Source organism: Ciconia boyciana, chromosome 2 (genome assembly GCF_034638445.1).
Source record: "Ciconia boyciana chromosome 2, ASM3463844v1, whole genome shotgun sequence".
Classification (NCBI taxonomy): Eukaryota; Metazoa; Chordata; class Aves; order Ciconiiformes; family Ciconiidae; genus Ciconia; species Ciconia boyciana.
The window spans coordinates 118,880,967-118,896,863 of NC_132935.1; the positions used below are offsets into that span (position 1 = coordinate 118,880,967).

Consider the following 15,897-nt stretch of genomic DNA (forward strand, 5'->3'; position numbering starts at 1 on the left):
CAAAGCAATTATCCCTGGATGATGAATAGAGAACAGAATAAAGCAATGCTGGTTTAAGACTGCAAGCTCAACCCAAAGCACGTAGCTGTAATACAAGAAGTGCATTTTCCCCATTTGTAATATCCGTTGGGCACCCCCTCAGACTGGAAACAGGCACACTGAAGATACATAGCTGCATTAGCAAAAGCAAGACTCATTGCTATTAATGAGTCAGAGATAGGAGAAGGCTGCTAAAAGTAGAGAAATCACTGACTCTAATAAGAGGAAACAAATTGAAATTATCAAAGGAAAAAAAAAATCATTTCCAAGGATGTATTCCACCCTCAAATACCACTAAGAAAGTCCTGTACCAGCTTTATCCTCCATCAGTCAACAATGGGGTGTATCATATTGCTGTAGCATTTTCCATCCTTTGGACACAATACAAAGAGAGTGAGAACCTGTTGCTGTAAATGAACAAAGTTTATAAAAATAGAAACAAAATGATTCATTCCTAACCTAGTCATTTTACATAAGAATATCCTGAGTTAGTATAAATTTGTGAGGAAGTAATATATAAGTTTACAATAAGAGAGACTATCTTCACATGTACATACACCAAAGTATTATTGTAAATATAAACATCTGCTCCACGTGACTGGGGCTGAAACCAAATGTTTTATTTACACCCTCTTTCAAAGAAGTAGATGATTAACAATGAGGCTTCATATCTGTATGAAAAAGAACCTGTACATAATTCAGTGTTTGACAAAATTTACAGAAACATCATGTAATTTTATCCATCAGGAAACCATAAACTAAACAGTATGTGCATTTTTCGCCTAAATTAAAATTCAGGCTAAACCATAGATGGCTGCTGGATCATGTTTTGTCTCTCAGTAATTAATGATTCTTTAGCTTATTAAGCTCTCTCAAACAATTCTTAGGCATTTTGGAAAAAAAGCAAAACATTATACCTGAAAGCAACTCTCCTGTAAGCACAAACATTTGTAAAAACATCTTTTAAAATACTGCAAAAAAGGGCAGGTACTAGTCAAACTGACTGCAGAGAGCTCCATCTTCTGGTGAAACAGACCCTTCCCCACTCCAAACACAAAGCTGATTTTATATAGCTCGGAGCTGTTTCAGATCCAGCTGCAGTACTCAGCTTATGGGCCATTCTGCTAGGTGCAAACAGCAACACAGATGCTTCTAGGACATGATCTTCTGCTCAGGGAACCCTCAAAAGACTGTTTAATCTGGATTTTCAACCAGCTCATGCAGAGAAAGGTACAAAGTTACAGTAGGTAAACTAGTAGCCTGCCCCACCCACAAAAAGGCATCAAGACAAGCTGAGTTTGAGGAAAATTCCAAGAGGCAACTATACTAAAACACCATTAACTTTTGTACCATTGGTTCCAAACTCAAATTCGCTGCTATGCTAGATGAATAGTGAGGAGGCAGAGAGCTCACAGCAGCCAGTAAATATTTGCGTTTTATATAAAATACCTATTCTGGCAAATACAGATTTATGCAAAAAGGAACTTAAAAAAAAAAATCAGAAATCTTCAGAATATGGCTTGATCCAGACTGGCACAAAGTTTTAGCCCAACTCTGAAGCAAGCCACTCCACTCATCATTTCTTTAGCATGTTTTAACAAAAGGAGGAAACCTGGTTCCCTGCTCTTTCAGCAGAGCGAGCAGTGGAATTTGGACATCTCCTTAGCACAGGCCAGTAAGACAGTGATGGAATGACAATCAGGTTGCAGAGTCCTTAGAGCAACAGATGGAGATGGTGTTTTAAAGCATTAGAAGTTTATTTTATTGCTGAATAGAAAAAAAAAAAGCTCTGCCTGCTTTGGAAGAGGATAACAATGAAGGACCATTAAGAGGCACTTTTTTCCTCCAGTGTCATCATTTGCGATACAAGCTATGGACCTCACTTTTGCCAGTCTATGCCACCAACTCCATTCTTTGGTAAGGTGAAATTCCTGAAAACTAGGTCACAAACCTCCATTAGGATCCACAGGACAAGACAGCTCCTTCATGTACTCTCTAAATTCAGCAGAGGTCATCCCCTCCAGGGGACTGAAGGTGAAAGCTCTGATACCCAGTGCTATCTGTACTGAAAAGTCCTGGCTGACAGAACAGGGAGAATATAGGGCATGCTGGAGTTGATGGCTGTGTTATCTACTAAAACAAAATGGAGATGCACGATAAACACAGCAGCTGCAAAATGTGAGCGTGGTGCTCTCCTAAAGGTGTTTAGGTGCCTTCAGATGTCCTTCAGAAAACACAGGTTTCAGGGGTAACTGTGAATGCTCAAAACCTCCAAGAATCCGTATGTCTATGCCAGAAGCATTACTCCTGTTATGTTTCTTAAACAATTTACAATAAAATTATTTTCTCAATATCTGCATTTCCAAACTTTCCATTTATTTTGCCTTTGGAAACAGCAAGACATGAAAAACTGAACCAAGGCAGGTATTCTTTGGACAGTATTTTCTTAGCCTTCTCCTGGCTGAGGACTCCTCCTCATATGTATATAACCATGGAGCACAGATATAAAAAGACTTCAGTGTATTTATGTGGCTTCAACATGATTTTATGCAGGCTAGGATCCCAAATTAAAATTCTAGCATTTTAACAGCACAGATAGCAAATGCTGACAGATTTTTCTTAAAGAAATAATTACTGTGAAATATTCATGCCATTTGAAAATAAAATATATTTAAATATGCATCAATACCTTAGTTCTAAGAAGAGTTACAAAATTTATTGCTTTTCTGTACAATGGTAACGTCTTAGAAGCATGTATAGCAATTCTGCTAAAAACAACTCAAACGTAAGACATTCATTATGTGTTTTTGTGATTTTAGGCATCTATTTGGAAAGATCTCCATGTCATTGTTAAGGTCTAAACACGAAGTACAAGAGGGCTGATCCCGTAATGCTGCACACATGTCTGTTCAAAGCAATCAATCTAACACACACAAGTACTGAAAGACCAGTTCGTGCACCCAAAACTAGCATGCAATTAAGCACACACTGAATCAAGTGTAGCCCTTCCAACTTCAAAATGAGAACATTCACAACATTATTAAGTGCTTTGAATGGCTTGGGGTTTTTTGTTTAAGGGAAACCTGAAAGGCAATGAATTTAAAACAAAACAAAACAAAAAACCAATAACCCCTCCCCCCAAAACAGACTCTATACAGTTTTATAATATACTACAGTTTCTTTCAAAGAATAAAAAAATATATTGAGGCTACTAAAAATTTGTGCTGCAAAAGCTAATGTCCTAGACGGAATCAACAATGCTGTGGCCTCTAACTTCTTTACCATTCCAATTAAGCTGAGAGTCTACTCAAGTGATATACAAATTTCAAACTATTCCTGGGTATTAGGCTAGAACTGCGATTCTGGAATTACAATCCTCCATAAAATTACTGAGGCCACACACAGTATGTAGCTCTGACAGACCAACTGCAGGTCATAAATTACATATATATTAATTTCTTCTGAAATGTTCAGTGCCATAATTGGGATATAATCTGCATATACTTTGAGGAAGTTATTTTACATATCAATGGATACTACAGGCCTCAACATAGGGACAGGAAAATTCAAGGATCATAAAACTGTTTCCTATTTAGTCAGAATGATTTCTGACTCTATCCATCACTCAACAAGAAACAACTGAAACTCTCTTCTGGATACATTTATTTTGGCTACAAGTCATCTTTGGCACTAGCAGCAATGTTTGTTCTCCTGAGCCTGGATGTTAAAATGACTTCTCCTAGGGCTCATCTCGAGCAGCACTCTACATGCTCACAAAATGGCAGTAAAAATAGGACCTCACAGTACTCTGCCAGAGAACATCTCCAGTGAAAAAATGGTAAAATACAACCCTTAAAGCATACATATCAAATGAAGCAGACACCTACCCAAAAGACTAAGATGACTTAGTCAACACCTGTTGGGAACGGTCCTTGTAGGCACTGTATTTCCAAAGACGTTTTGTTCTCAGGTTAGAAGACCTGTAGCTATAGACTGGCACAGTCTATGGCCTGCCAATGACAATTGTAGGGAGATACTTTCTGGCTTTTATGAACCTCTTGAGCTAGATTTTTCCACAATGGAGCTATCCTGGATTACAAGCAAAAACGCTACCGCTAAAGATTGTATCCAAGATATTTATCTCCTTCCCTTTTTATTTTACTTCCATATTGTCTAGCAAGAGCTTATTCTGTACGTTGCTGCCTGGAATCTCCCCTGGAATCATGCAAGCAATGAGGTCATAACCTTGCGCTTGTGACAGCGCTCTAAGGAAATGCATGTCCATACACACCCCTACTTGCATTGCATTTCTTACAGAGAAATCTAGGAGAGGAAGAAAGAATGCTGAGGGTTTTTTTTTCAAGAGGAGCAACAGCTGCACAAAATTTACATACAAAATAAATTGATAAGCTAAGCACACATCTCTGCTCCCAAAAGGTATTCTTCAGTGGGCAGATTGTGGATCCTAAGAAGCACTGTCATATTTGTAAGTGCCTACTCTGAAAACATCCACAATTATCTTCTCCTTGTATACTGCCTGACAAATTGCTTCAACAAAAAGCAGATACAGCAGTATCTTTACTTCATTTGAGCAATGCAACCAATAATGATGTGGTGGCTCGTGGATACTCCTAAATCCTAAGCAGCTGGCAATCTGGAAGAAGGATAAAGAATGGGAAATTGAAGTTTTCAGTGCCTTTGTTTATTCTACACAAAGTTATTCATATTGCCCAATTTCTCTATTTCTGTAACGTATCAAAATTACTCAGCAAGCAATAGATGATGAAATAAGACTACTAGGACAATTTCATAGATTTTATATACTTGGCAACTTGTAAGTAGGGAATACGCTTAAAAACCTTGTCTGAGATGACTAGACTTCTCCCAGGCAAAATCAGCAGTAACTAGGGAATAACCTGTTAATAACAGTGACCTGTATTAAAATTGTAACGGAGAAAGGAAATGGAGAGAAATACTAGTCTTTCTTGCCAGTTTGTAATCATAGTGCAGGTCTACACTTATTTTTCTACTCCAAACAAAGAACTCTCTCAAATCATTACCCACAGATGTTTTACTAATCCGTTCTTAAGAAAACAACCAAAAAACCTAAACTATATCTATATCCCTCTCTCTATATAGTCCATGACAATAAGATTTCCAAATTTTCAACATGTTCCTGTGTTGAATATTCTTACAATTAGAAAATTCTTCGCCCAAAGTGTAACCCGAATAGCTTTTTTTGCACAATTGTTGTATCCTGAGTATATGAAGAACTGCTTGTTCCCTTCTTCTCTGCAGCAACACATTTTGAAATGATTCATCTTTTCTTGAATCTTTTATTCCACAGACCCTAAAAAATGGCAGTTATTTCAGTCTTTGATTGTTTCAGTCCATGTTTCCTAGATCTCCAGCTTTTCTTGCTGTTGTTATTTAGACTCTTCAAAATTATAAACACCTGGATAATATCCAAAACTGTACACAACTCCTGCGAAGGCATTATTTATTTCCATATTAATATTAAAAAGTTAATCTCATTATTCCTGGGCAATAGATCTCATAGAATAAAGACAATTTTTGCCAATGGAAAGGGAAGTTGAAAGGTTCGAATTTCAAGCATTGGAACAGGCTGCCCAGGGAAGTGGCTGAGTCACCATCCCTGGAGCTACTTAAGACATGTAGATGTGGTGCTTAGGGACATGGTTTAGTGACGGACTTGGCAGTGTTAGGTTAACAGTTGGACTCAAGGGTCTTAAGGGTCTTTTCCAAACTAAATGATTCTATGATTCTAAGTTTAATCTTAATACAACTGACTGCAAGAAGTAGCTTATATTCAATAGCTGAAAGCACTGAACTGCTATTTCAGTGAGAGCTGAGGATACTCTGCACTTCACGAAAATAACAGAAATACTGTTGTCTAGCCCTGAGACAATCTAATGTTCCAAAGACCAGTCAAATAATAAATTATGATCTATTCCAGAAAAAGGAGGGGGAAGGAAGTGTCCTCATTTAAAGTAGCTACGTAAAAGCTAGATGTCTGAAGAAAAAGGAGTTCTGGTAGTTTTCTGATTCTGGACTAAATATAATTCTTTACCAGTGGCAAATTGGCAAATCTTAACAAAGACTAACTCTCCTATATAGCTTATTAAAATAAAACCCACCACCCGCCCCAAAAAAACCCCCAACAACAAAAAAGAAACCACACAAACTCAACACACATCTGTAGTCTGAGAACCTGTAGCCTCGTGCAATAATAGACCGCAAATGTCGGTTTAGAGTATCTAATAACTCATGCAGTACTGCGTCACTTAAAAATGTTTAAGTCTTAATATGGTATAAATAGGAAGGATAGAATTTAATAGTGTGGTGAACAGGGAACAAGGGAAATGTGATTATTCTCTGCATAAAAAAATCCTCTTAATTCTTTATCTCAAAGGGAATTTAAAAAACACGTAACTGTATCTGAGGTAACTGAATTAAACTTGCAGAATTACTTTGCTGGATTTTCAAGGCACTTCCATTTGTTTCAGCAAAGGCAACTTAGATGCACCTTTTGTCATCATTTAGTCTTTTTTCCCAAAGTACAAAAATCTAAAGCATGGCATCACCTCTTATGAACAGAAGAATATCTGCACTATAGGCATACAAAATACATATCATCTATACATTATACACACTGAAGAGCGTGCACTAGATACACATACAAGTTGCATACGTGCCACACGGGTTTGTGAACGAACCACTTCCTTTTAGCAGCCTTCTCTTATCAAAACAGAGTAAAATATTGACCACAGATGCTGTTACTGAAAAAAAAGTCAAATTAAAAGAGTATTAAATAAAGGATTTTTGAGCCAATGTTAGAATGGTTATGTTCTAACTATTGCACGCATTAACGTGCGGATGCTACACACAAAGCAATACTATGGATGCTGTTCTGGAGAGATGTGAGAATGGCCCAGTAATCAAAATCCTGTAAAGATGTCAGTTTTACTGGACTTAATGAGTTTCCCTCACCAGACCCCTCATCATCGTCAGTCGCGGACTCCTGCATCTCCTCTGTGAAAGCCTGAGATTGGCGGGGGTTATTCTTGTTGTCTGAAACAGTCACTTGTGCTTGTGACCTCTCACCTGAGGTCTCTGTGTGCTGAACTGGCGTCGAGGTAGTTAGGCCCTTGTAAGAAATGTCACCTGTCTCATCTTCCTCATAGTCATTAAGGCAGTACACTTCGTCCAGGTCCAGGTCCAGTGTCCTGAAGCCCTTAGTGACAACCCCGGGCCTCGGGTCCAGGATCCCGCCCAGGTGAGGCTGAGCCAGCTGCTGCCAGTGGTGCAAAGTGGCAGAACCTTGAAAGGGAACACAAAGACAACCAAAATAAATCAGTAATCAATCCAGGATCTAAAATGCAGAAAATCCCACTTCGTTTATCCAGAAGACCAAAGGTTTGGGAGCTCCAAGCCTTTAACGTTTCTGGGCTTAATATTTCTTGGAAGACAAGCTACAAGGCAAAACTGTTTTACCTACTCTTCTTCATTTCCAGATCAATATGAAATAAACTGATCACATAAGCACTTAGATAGGTAAAGTCTGGTGGTAAGATGTGGCACGCTTGTGCACATGCACATTCCCTCCCCGTTTATATTCTTATCCCCCTAAATTCACAGGATTAAGTAGGAGTAGAAAAAATTAACGTTTATCTGAGTACCATCACAGAAAGCTCTAAGAGGAACATATACCACATACTCCCGCATTAAGCTCACACTAAGAAAGGTGCTAGAAACATGCTAGAATTTACTACTGGTGGCTAACAGGAGGACAGCAGTCACACAGATTACACAGCAATTTCAGCTTTCTACCATACATTAGAAAGCCGTATCAGCTCCAGGCACGTGTAAGCAGATAATACCTCTGACCTATACATCAAGTCTACATACTTGCATGGCCCCTACCTGAGCCCCTATGCTACAGCAAGTCAGCTACTACATAACTAAATGCTACTGTACCTGTAGCTTCGTCCTTGGCAGAAAAATGTTTTGAGTGAGGAAAGAGGCATGTTTTACAGAGAAAAGCATTCAATATTCAGTGTTCAATAGGAGACAATGAGTCAGAAACAGCAATGTATCCGATTAAATTGATATATACATTGAAATGGGCCCACTAAAATTAGGGGAGGATTTATCTGATTCCTCAAGTAGTGATTAAACACTGCTCGCAAGGGCCTAAGTTCTCCTATGTGTCCACCAATCATTACTGTGCTGTAACGTGTGACTTAAAACTATTTATTCCAAGTCCTATGACACAAATAAATCATCTTTGTTTTCATCTCTGCCAGCTCAAATCCGAGCAGTTTTTGTTGTCTTGTCCCTGTCCCCTCTCCCCAAAGCAGAATACTGACTCAGCCAACAAGGTGGCATACAAACTTCTCACCAGTATTCAAAGACCAAGAATGTTCGATATGTTGCATGGTATATGTAAAAATCTAAACCACTGTAATAACTAGGGAAGGGATGGCTCTTATAGACATTATTTTGCATCTGAGAAAAATCCTATGGAATGAGAAAAATTGTCATTTCACAATAAGGATATTGCATTACAGGAAGCTTATTGTAAATAGGAAGTGAACAGGGAAGATGTCCTTTTGTAGAATGACTGGGATCAGAGAGTAGCATTTTAATTAAGTCTATCTCACTCTTTAAAATGTGTAATTTTTAGCTCAGAATAACTGGATCTGCTAGATTACTTTGGATAATGGTCCTATTTTTATTTATTTATTTTTAAAGTAATTTTTGAGGGACTAAAGAGGATTTAGACTGATTGGTACTCTTGAGGCTCACGAAGTAAAAATGATTACAACCCCAAAATAAAGAACTAATGAAGAAAACATCCCTAAAACTTGTATTTATTCCTGAATTGTCACAAAAGTCAAGTTTTTTTGCTTCTACATAAAAGAAATATTCCAGAATGTGGAGAAGTGCCAGGTATTGTCAAGTCTTAAGCAAAGAGTAGAGCTTTGTGGTATGACAATACCCTCAAGTTACAGAAAAACACCGGAAATCAAAATTTCTTTCTGCACAGTATGCAAGTATAAAATCCTGTTGCTATTTAACCTCAATATGCAAGATTCTGAAGATGTAATCTTTTTCACCTTAAAGCTAACCAAAATTTACACTCAGAAAAACTCTGCAGAGTACAAGCATTAAATTGATAATATTTTGAATCATTCCTATGGAAATATATTCACCAGAATATCTACATTTTGAGCTTTAACATTGCTATTGACACTACAAGTTATTAGTTTCTTTTGGAAAATGGAAATCAAAGTGGCCTAAGCTTCATCACAAAAAGGAGGATATCTGAGTTTCTACCCACCTGTGTTACTTTAATCTCGATCTCATAAAATGTGTGAAAGGGAGCTTTACCTTTTCCATACAGAAAATTAACGCTAATGCCGAAAGCAATGCAACAGTTGTCAACTACCTTATGATTTAAAAAAAAAAAAAATTGAAGGGGGGAATACACCACCTTGGCCTATATTCAGTCCCAGGCTCCTACTAGAGTTTTGTAAATTATGCTATCAGAAAAAGCTGGCATGAGGGAATTAGTGTGCAACAGTGGGACTGCCAGGCTGAAGCAAGAAGAATTTTAAAAGCAAAATAAAGTATACGAATAGGGTTTGTTTTTCTATTCCTGATATCTGCATCATTGCATGTATGGTATGGGGGTCAGAGAAAGCTTGGAAACTCATGATGTGTTGCTGCCACAATTGCAACAAAGTGAGTGAAGATATAATCAAGTCCAAGGTTCTAGTTTTCCCGCAGGACACAGGGAGTGCTGTTTCCTGCTTATGGTACAACAAGCTGCAGATGCACAGTTTAAAAACAAAAACCAAACCAAAAAAACCTACCAGACTGTAACTAAAGCAAGTCAAATCAAGCAATCATTCTACTGGACTAAAAAGGTGCTTTTTGGTTTTGTTTTTTAAAGGTGCAAAAGAAGAAGATTAATTTCTTAGTGCTTCTGTCACCCTATTTATTTTACTGTGAGATTTAAAAGATTGCTTTAAAGGAATAGAAGCCACTAACCTGAAATGTATTACAGAACTGGTTTTTTCTTTCCCCATTTTATGGCATGAGGACCCTTAGGAAAACAGTAATAAAAACCAAAGGCACAACTACTGATAACAGTCTGCAGGTACAGCAGACTATTTTGCCCCAGTAGTTTGAAAGTATCCATGAAGTTGAAAAAAAGAAAAAAAAAAGTTAAATCTCATGAAAAATACTCAGGAAAGAAACTAAGCTGAAGTGAGGAACGGACTCAAACACATGTATTTAATAAAAGGTAACAAACACTAAACTTATGAAAGAGGCAGACACAAACATACTACAAATAAGATGTAAAACCAAACATGAGAAGTACTTTTAAAAGGTGCAATAATTTTAAGGAAAAAAATGACCCAGAGAGAACAATGAACAAAACCAGGAAAAAACACCCAGACAGATAGAAAGATGATAAAGACTTTAAGAGTTTATTGGAAGAAAAAAGCAGATATAATGGGATGGTGACAGAAATCTATTACAGTGGTAACAACCAGTAACTGAAACAAAGCTGGATCATCCCTTCCCTCATGTGGTACAAGAATTTTTACGGCCATTTAAAAGCAGTCATGAAAACAAACTACTAAAACCTGCTAAACAGTATGGACTCGTGTGCTATGGCTATAAGTTTCATTTGGATAGGTAGATACAGCACATCACTTTCTTCAGGACACAAGAAGGGTTATTTTTGCTTCTGAATACATGTCATGCTAAATGCTCCTTATAGATGAAATAAATTTGTTCTAAAAAGATGAAAAAGGGAAATTTTGCAATTAAAACACACATAGACAATGTAACATAACACCAGAGTTCTGTTAAAGGAAAAGAGAGAAAGAGAAAACAAAGCTAAATTATGTAACTAGCATATCTGTGAAGTACTGGAGGAAAACAGCTTCATTTTGTTTAAAACCTGAAGGAATTCACTCAACTTTAACTTCCAGCAACAACCTGAAAGGACTGAAGAAAGCCAGGCAGACTAAACTATATGTGCTCTGTCAGCTTTGTTAGACAGACTACAGAACTGCACTTAACTCTGAAATAAAGCCCTAGCCCTGACTACCATCTACCTATATCTTGCCTTCTTCTGAAACAATACATGGAGGAAATTTGACTTAAACAAACCCGCCTCATTTCACACATGAAATCAAAGCCATAGAGACTCATGTGTGGCCAGTCAAACAGCCAATTAAAGTCCAGAGGTAATTTTTAATCACAAAAACAGTCCTATTAGACCAACTGGACTATTTGAAGTAGGTAAACGTCTTTCCAGACACTGATTTGCAGAACTGAGATTTGATGAACTAATACTCTTGTTGTTTAGATTTCAGATAATCAACCACCTTCCTTTTCTTAAGTATGAAATGGCGACATTGGGATTTAGGTTAGATTAAGGCTACACTGCTGATGCATGTGTGGCCTGTCACATTTATTTTACTGCCGTGGCTGGAACTATTTCCTAACACTTTTAAGGCTTGAGGAAAAATGTAGTACTTAGAAGATTTCAAACCAGCAGCGTGGATTACTGTCTCTAAAGTAAAAAGAATATGTATTGCAAAGATTTCCTGCTTTCTGGTGATGGATAAGAGACCACAAAGAGTCACTAAGAAGAACAGATAAAGGCCGAGGCCCTTTGTTATCACCTTCTAGTGGTTTCACAATCTGAAGCTTTTCTGGCAGGTAGGAGCGACTGCTGATCGACATTCCTGAATATCCAGTGAATTCTGAAAATCTGGAGTGAGTTCCCAGCGACATGATGCTCTCTGTGGGGGTAACAGAACCACTATGGAGTTCACCCTTTTCTGCCAGTTCCCGCAACTTCCTTTCCTGCTCTTCTTCAAAGAACTTCCGCTCCGAGAGGTAATTCTCCCGCCTGAGGGACAGTCTACGAAGGGCAGTCTCTAGGTCACTGGAGCCTGGAGTCCCCGGAGTTCCAGGCTTCTTCATCCTGTCTTCATTTCTAAAACACAAAAGGGGACATACACACACACAAAAAAAAAGAGGGGAGGGAGAAAAAAAAATTCTTAGAGATGCTTAAAACTTCCACATGACAGTTTTGAGACATTCACCAGTACCTTTAAATTACTATGTCTGGGAACAACTTGCTACTCATCCAGAGAGTTCAAAGGCAAACACCAATATTTTCATTCTCTTTCATACTAAAACCGTTTTGAATCCTAGTTCCTGCCTGGAAACTCCTGGTTGGAAAAGCTGTGCTTTACTTAACAGCTTCCTCCTACAAGGAGATAAGAAATGCCTACTTGTAGGTCTCTTACTGTTATACAAACTCAAGTAAGCAGGCCACATCTTACAGGACCAACGCTGCAAGGACACCATAATGAGTCACAAGAGTATATTATGCTGACAAATATTCATTGTTTTGAGATATTAAGTTGTTTTTACTGGAAAGTATACACAGCATAGTGTGGAGCTGTACTAGGGGAAAAGACAAGCAGCTAGAAGAGCGAAGTTCTGGTTGGTTTTATTCACAAGTTTTCATATTAGGTAACCTACACATACACTTCATTTATTTATTTTTAGGATCAAAAGAGTTAGCTGTAGCTGCAGCTTAGATGAGAATTCCCTGGCATTAATGTAAAATGGTGAAAATATAATTAGTTTTAAGTGTTGGCCCACAGTTGCAAAGACAAAGCATGGTTTTACATTGTCTGGTGCTGCTGCATCTCAGAACAGGTGTGAGCTGCAGACACTGATACACAGTACTTTCAAAAAGCTTTCCTTTTTAAATAAACTTGAGCTCTCAAGAACTATAACCACAAAGTAAAGTAACTGTTGAAGATGTACGTCACTGTGTTAACTGCACAATGTAGGACAAAAAAGAGGAAAATAGAAACACTTCGCCTTTATGTCAGAAACAAAGCAAAAGCAAAGCCCAGTGCTACAGTACTGACCCGTTGTCAGAGGATTCTGTCTCTAGGATGATGCTATTGGTCTTGTTGTCTATCATAATGTTAGAGATGTCTCCCCCATAGAAACTGGAACGTGGAGTGCTGACACAGCTAGAAATGACTGAGTTCATAGCAGAGGACTGGTTAGAGCCTGGGATATTCATTGGTGACGGAGTCATGGATCTCTGCTTGACAACTTGGTTAACATTTCTCACCGTCTCAAAGACCCGCTTCTGATGACTGGTAAGACATACACACAGTTAATAATCACACAGTGCCTTCTTACCTTAAGAAGGAACAGAGAAACAGGTAACAGCTTGTTAACGACCCTTCCTATTCACAGTTTCACCAATCACCTTGTCTTTATAGTTTCTGTAAAGTAGTATGCATAGAGTCCCATACTCACTACAGTCTGGCCATTACATTCAATCCATCAACACAATACTTCCATCATCCTAGAATATTTTAGACAGAACATTTGAGAATTATGTGCATGGACCCTCTCAAATATTAATAAAAATTAAGTGAAAGAGCATTTCAGTACATCAGCTAAAAATGCCTTAAAGCCATTGTGTGGAAATGAGTTTTTAAAAAACAAAATTGATCTGCGTTCAATTCTTAACTATGAACTGACTAGTTCATTTTAAAAGAGAATTTGAATTTACTCTGAGTATCTCTATGCAAGCAAGTCTTGTATCTTTTCTTTTTGAAACCAATTTCCAAGCCCCTTAAATAGCATTTTAAAAAAAAAGGAAAAAGAAAAAAAATCAGAAATATAATGGACCAAGAGTCTAGAGAGAGGCTGTCTAAGACTGGAAACCTAATTTTTGACCTACTTCTACAGTTCATTCTTTATCACCATTGTCCTGATATCATAACAAACATTGTTCATCTGCTTCAAGCCTAAGACACTTCAGCAGAAATTTCTTGACAAAATCAACTTGCCCTACATCGTGCTACAGAAGTGCCATTGCTGCTTTGTTTTACAGTTCAGCAATGGCTGAACACAAGAACAGCGCATCCCTTCCAGCTTAAAGGTAACACTGCCAGGGTGTAACGATGACAGCATGCCTTATGCTATGTAATTTCATTCAAATTTGTTTCCTTCTGTCCACAAGCGCTCAACAGTTGCAATCTTTGCGTGTAAACTCCAAGTCTATAGCTGTATATCTTTAAGAGGCTGAACCTATGAGCATCTATCGATAAACGGTCCCACAGAGGTTACAGTTACTACTGCTGAGCAAATAAATAAAACCAAGACAACCCATGAAACCAAAAAAAGGGTATCCTTCTTTGGTACATGCATAGAAATATAAAAGACATTCTGAAGAAGTGAAACTATCCTTAAGTTAAGATTACTCTGTAAGGACAAAAGGATTCTATGGGGTTTGAGCATGCTCACATCTTTCTGATCTTACGTTTTTCTAATCAACATTTCTCTCTGTCAAAGCCTCATTTACAATTCTTGGCTCATGCTCAGAGAAGGTTTAAGTATGTGTCAAGCTTTTTGTAAATATACTTAGAAGGTTTCTGGAAAGTGGCTACTGTACCTTCTCTGACTATCCTTTCTTCGTAAACTCTGTTTCTCTAACAGACCCTCTAAATAGGATTAACTTGTTTCAAATTAACCAGCCCATGCTTTGGATAAACCTATTGCAGTACATGTGCAACTGGTGTCAGTAAGGCCATTTCTGCCAAGCTGTATCTATTTATAGCTTTTGGACTGTCACAAGTACTTAACTTGTTTCAAACCACACTCTTGTTTAATTCAACAGAACTTTAGCACAGGTGTAATGGGCATTACACTAAGTACCCAACCACTCTGAATCCCTTTCTGCACTGATGTTCTCCCTGTAAAAACTGGATTAGATCAATAGTTACCTCATAACTTCTATTATAACACCTGAAGAGAGAATCCAAGGAATTGAACTCACCCCCTATTCATTAACTGAAGAAACCTAGCATGGTAACACACAAGAAAACAAAGCTTTTCTCATTCTCAGCACTCAAGAATTACGACAAAAAGTTCATATGACAAGGCAAAAGCTATATATAGGCATTTTCTTTTGGTAACTTTAGCAGAAAAATATAACTACCCCAATAACCAGACAATTTATTTTCCTTTCTCTCTATCATTCACAGTCTGTCAGAAGTATTTCTTTCTAAATCCCTAGCTCAACTATTTCCTGTCTTTTCCTTTCTCATCAAATAATAATTAACTTCAGATATAATCAATTAGGAACCAATTCTTTTCAGTCATACGCCAAGTCAGGAGAGTCGGGTTCATCTAAATGCAGTTCTTTCCTCATTGACCCTTCTATCTCTGCTGCCAAAGAATCCTGTTAAAAATAAGTACAAAAGAAAAACAAATATCATAGCATTAATAGGTTGTCATTGCAGAAAATAATTAATTACTTATATAAAATTATTAATAACTAATAAGGTGTCATTCTAGAAAAAAAGAAAGGTTTAAAAATGAAAATTGACTGGAAAGCTGGAAGACTAATGAATATATTTAAATCACTGACAAATTATGGCTTAGCTTCATACTGCTACAGTACTCATCACCTGAAGACATATAACATCTGTCAAAGATCCTAAAAAAACATCACAGGCAACAACAGAACTCAGGTGCTCCAGCTTCCCAGACTAAATTCCCTACTCTGTAACACCCACCTTTCATGTGTAAAGTTTTGCTTAATTTGTTTTCATCTAAAATAAACAGAAAACATTCTTCCCTTTCATAACATTACCCACTGACCCACAAAGACGACATGGTTCTTGGCATAAAGCATTATATACTTCCCCCATAGGGTTAAAGGTGGCAGGCTGTCAATTTTCCACTGCTGGTCAGTAAGCTTTA

General features: G+C 37.6%; 1 protein-coding gene across 9 annotated transcripts in view; it reads right to left on the reverse strand.

Moving 5' to 3' along the window:
- Positions 1 to 15,897, reverse strand: part of TRAK1 (trafficking kinesin protein 1) — a 139,090-nt gene that overhangs the window by 9,634 nt on the left and 113,559 nt on the right. For 5 of the 9 annotated variants that reach the window (XM_072853752.1, XM_072853753.1, XM_072853755.1 and 2 more), the window contains exons 12-15: positions 15,297 to 15,373; positions 13,038 to 13,274; positions 11,769 to 12,085; positions 7,051 to 7,380 (exon numbers count right to left, since the gene is read on the reverse strand). In XM_072853752.1, coding sequence (XP_072709853.1) covers positions 7,051 to 7,380; positions 11,769 to 12,085; positions 13,038 to 13,274; positions 15,297 to 15,373 — 961 coding nt within the window. Of the gene's footprint in view, positions 1 to 350; positions 411 to 6,203; positions 7,381 to 11,768; positions 12,086 to 13,037; positions 13,275 to 15,296; positions 15,374 to 15,897 lie in introns of those variants that run through there. The other 4 variants (XM_072853751.1, XM_072853759.1, XM_072853758.1 and 1 more) reach the window with 3 other exon arrangements.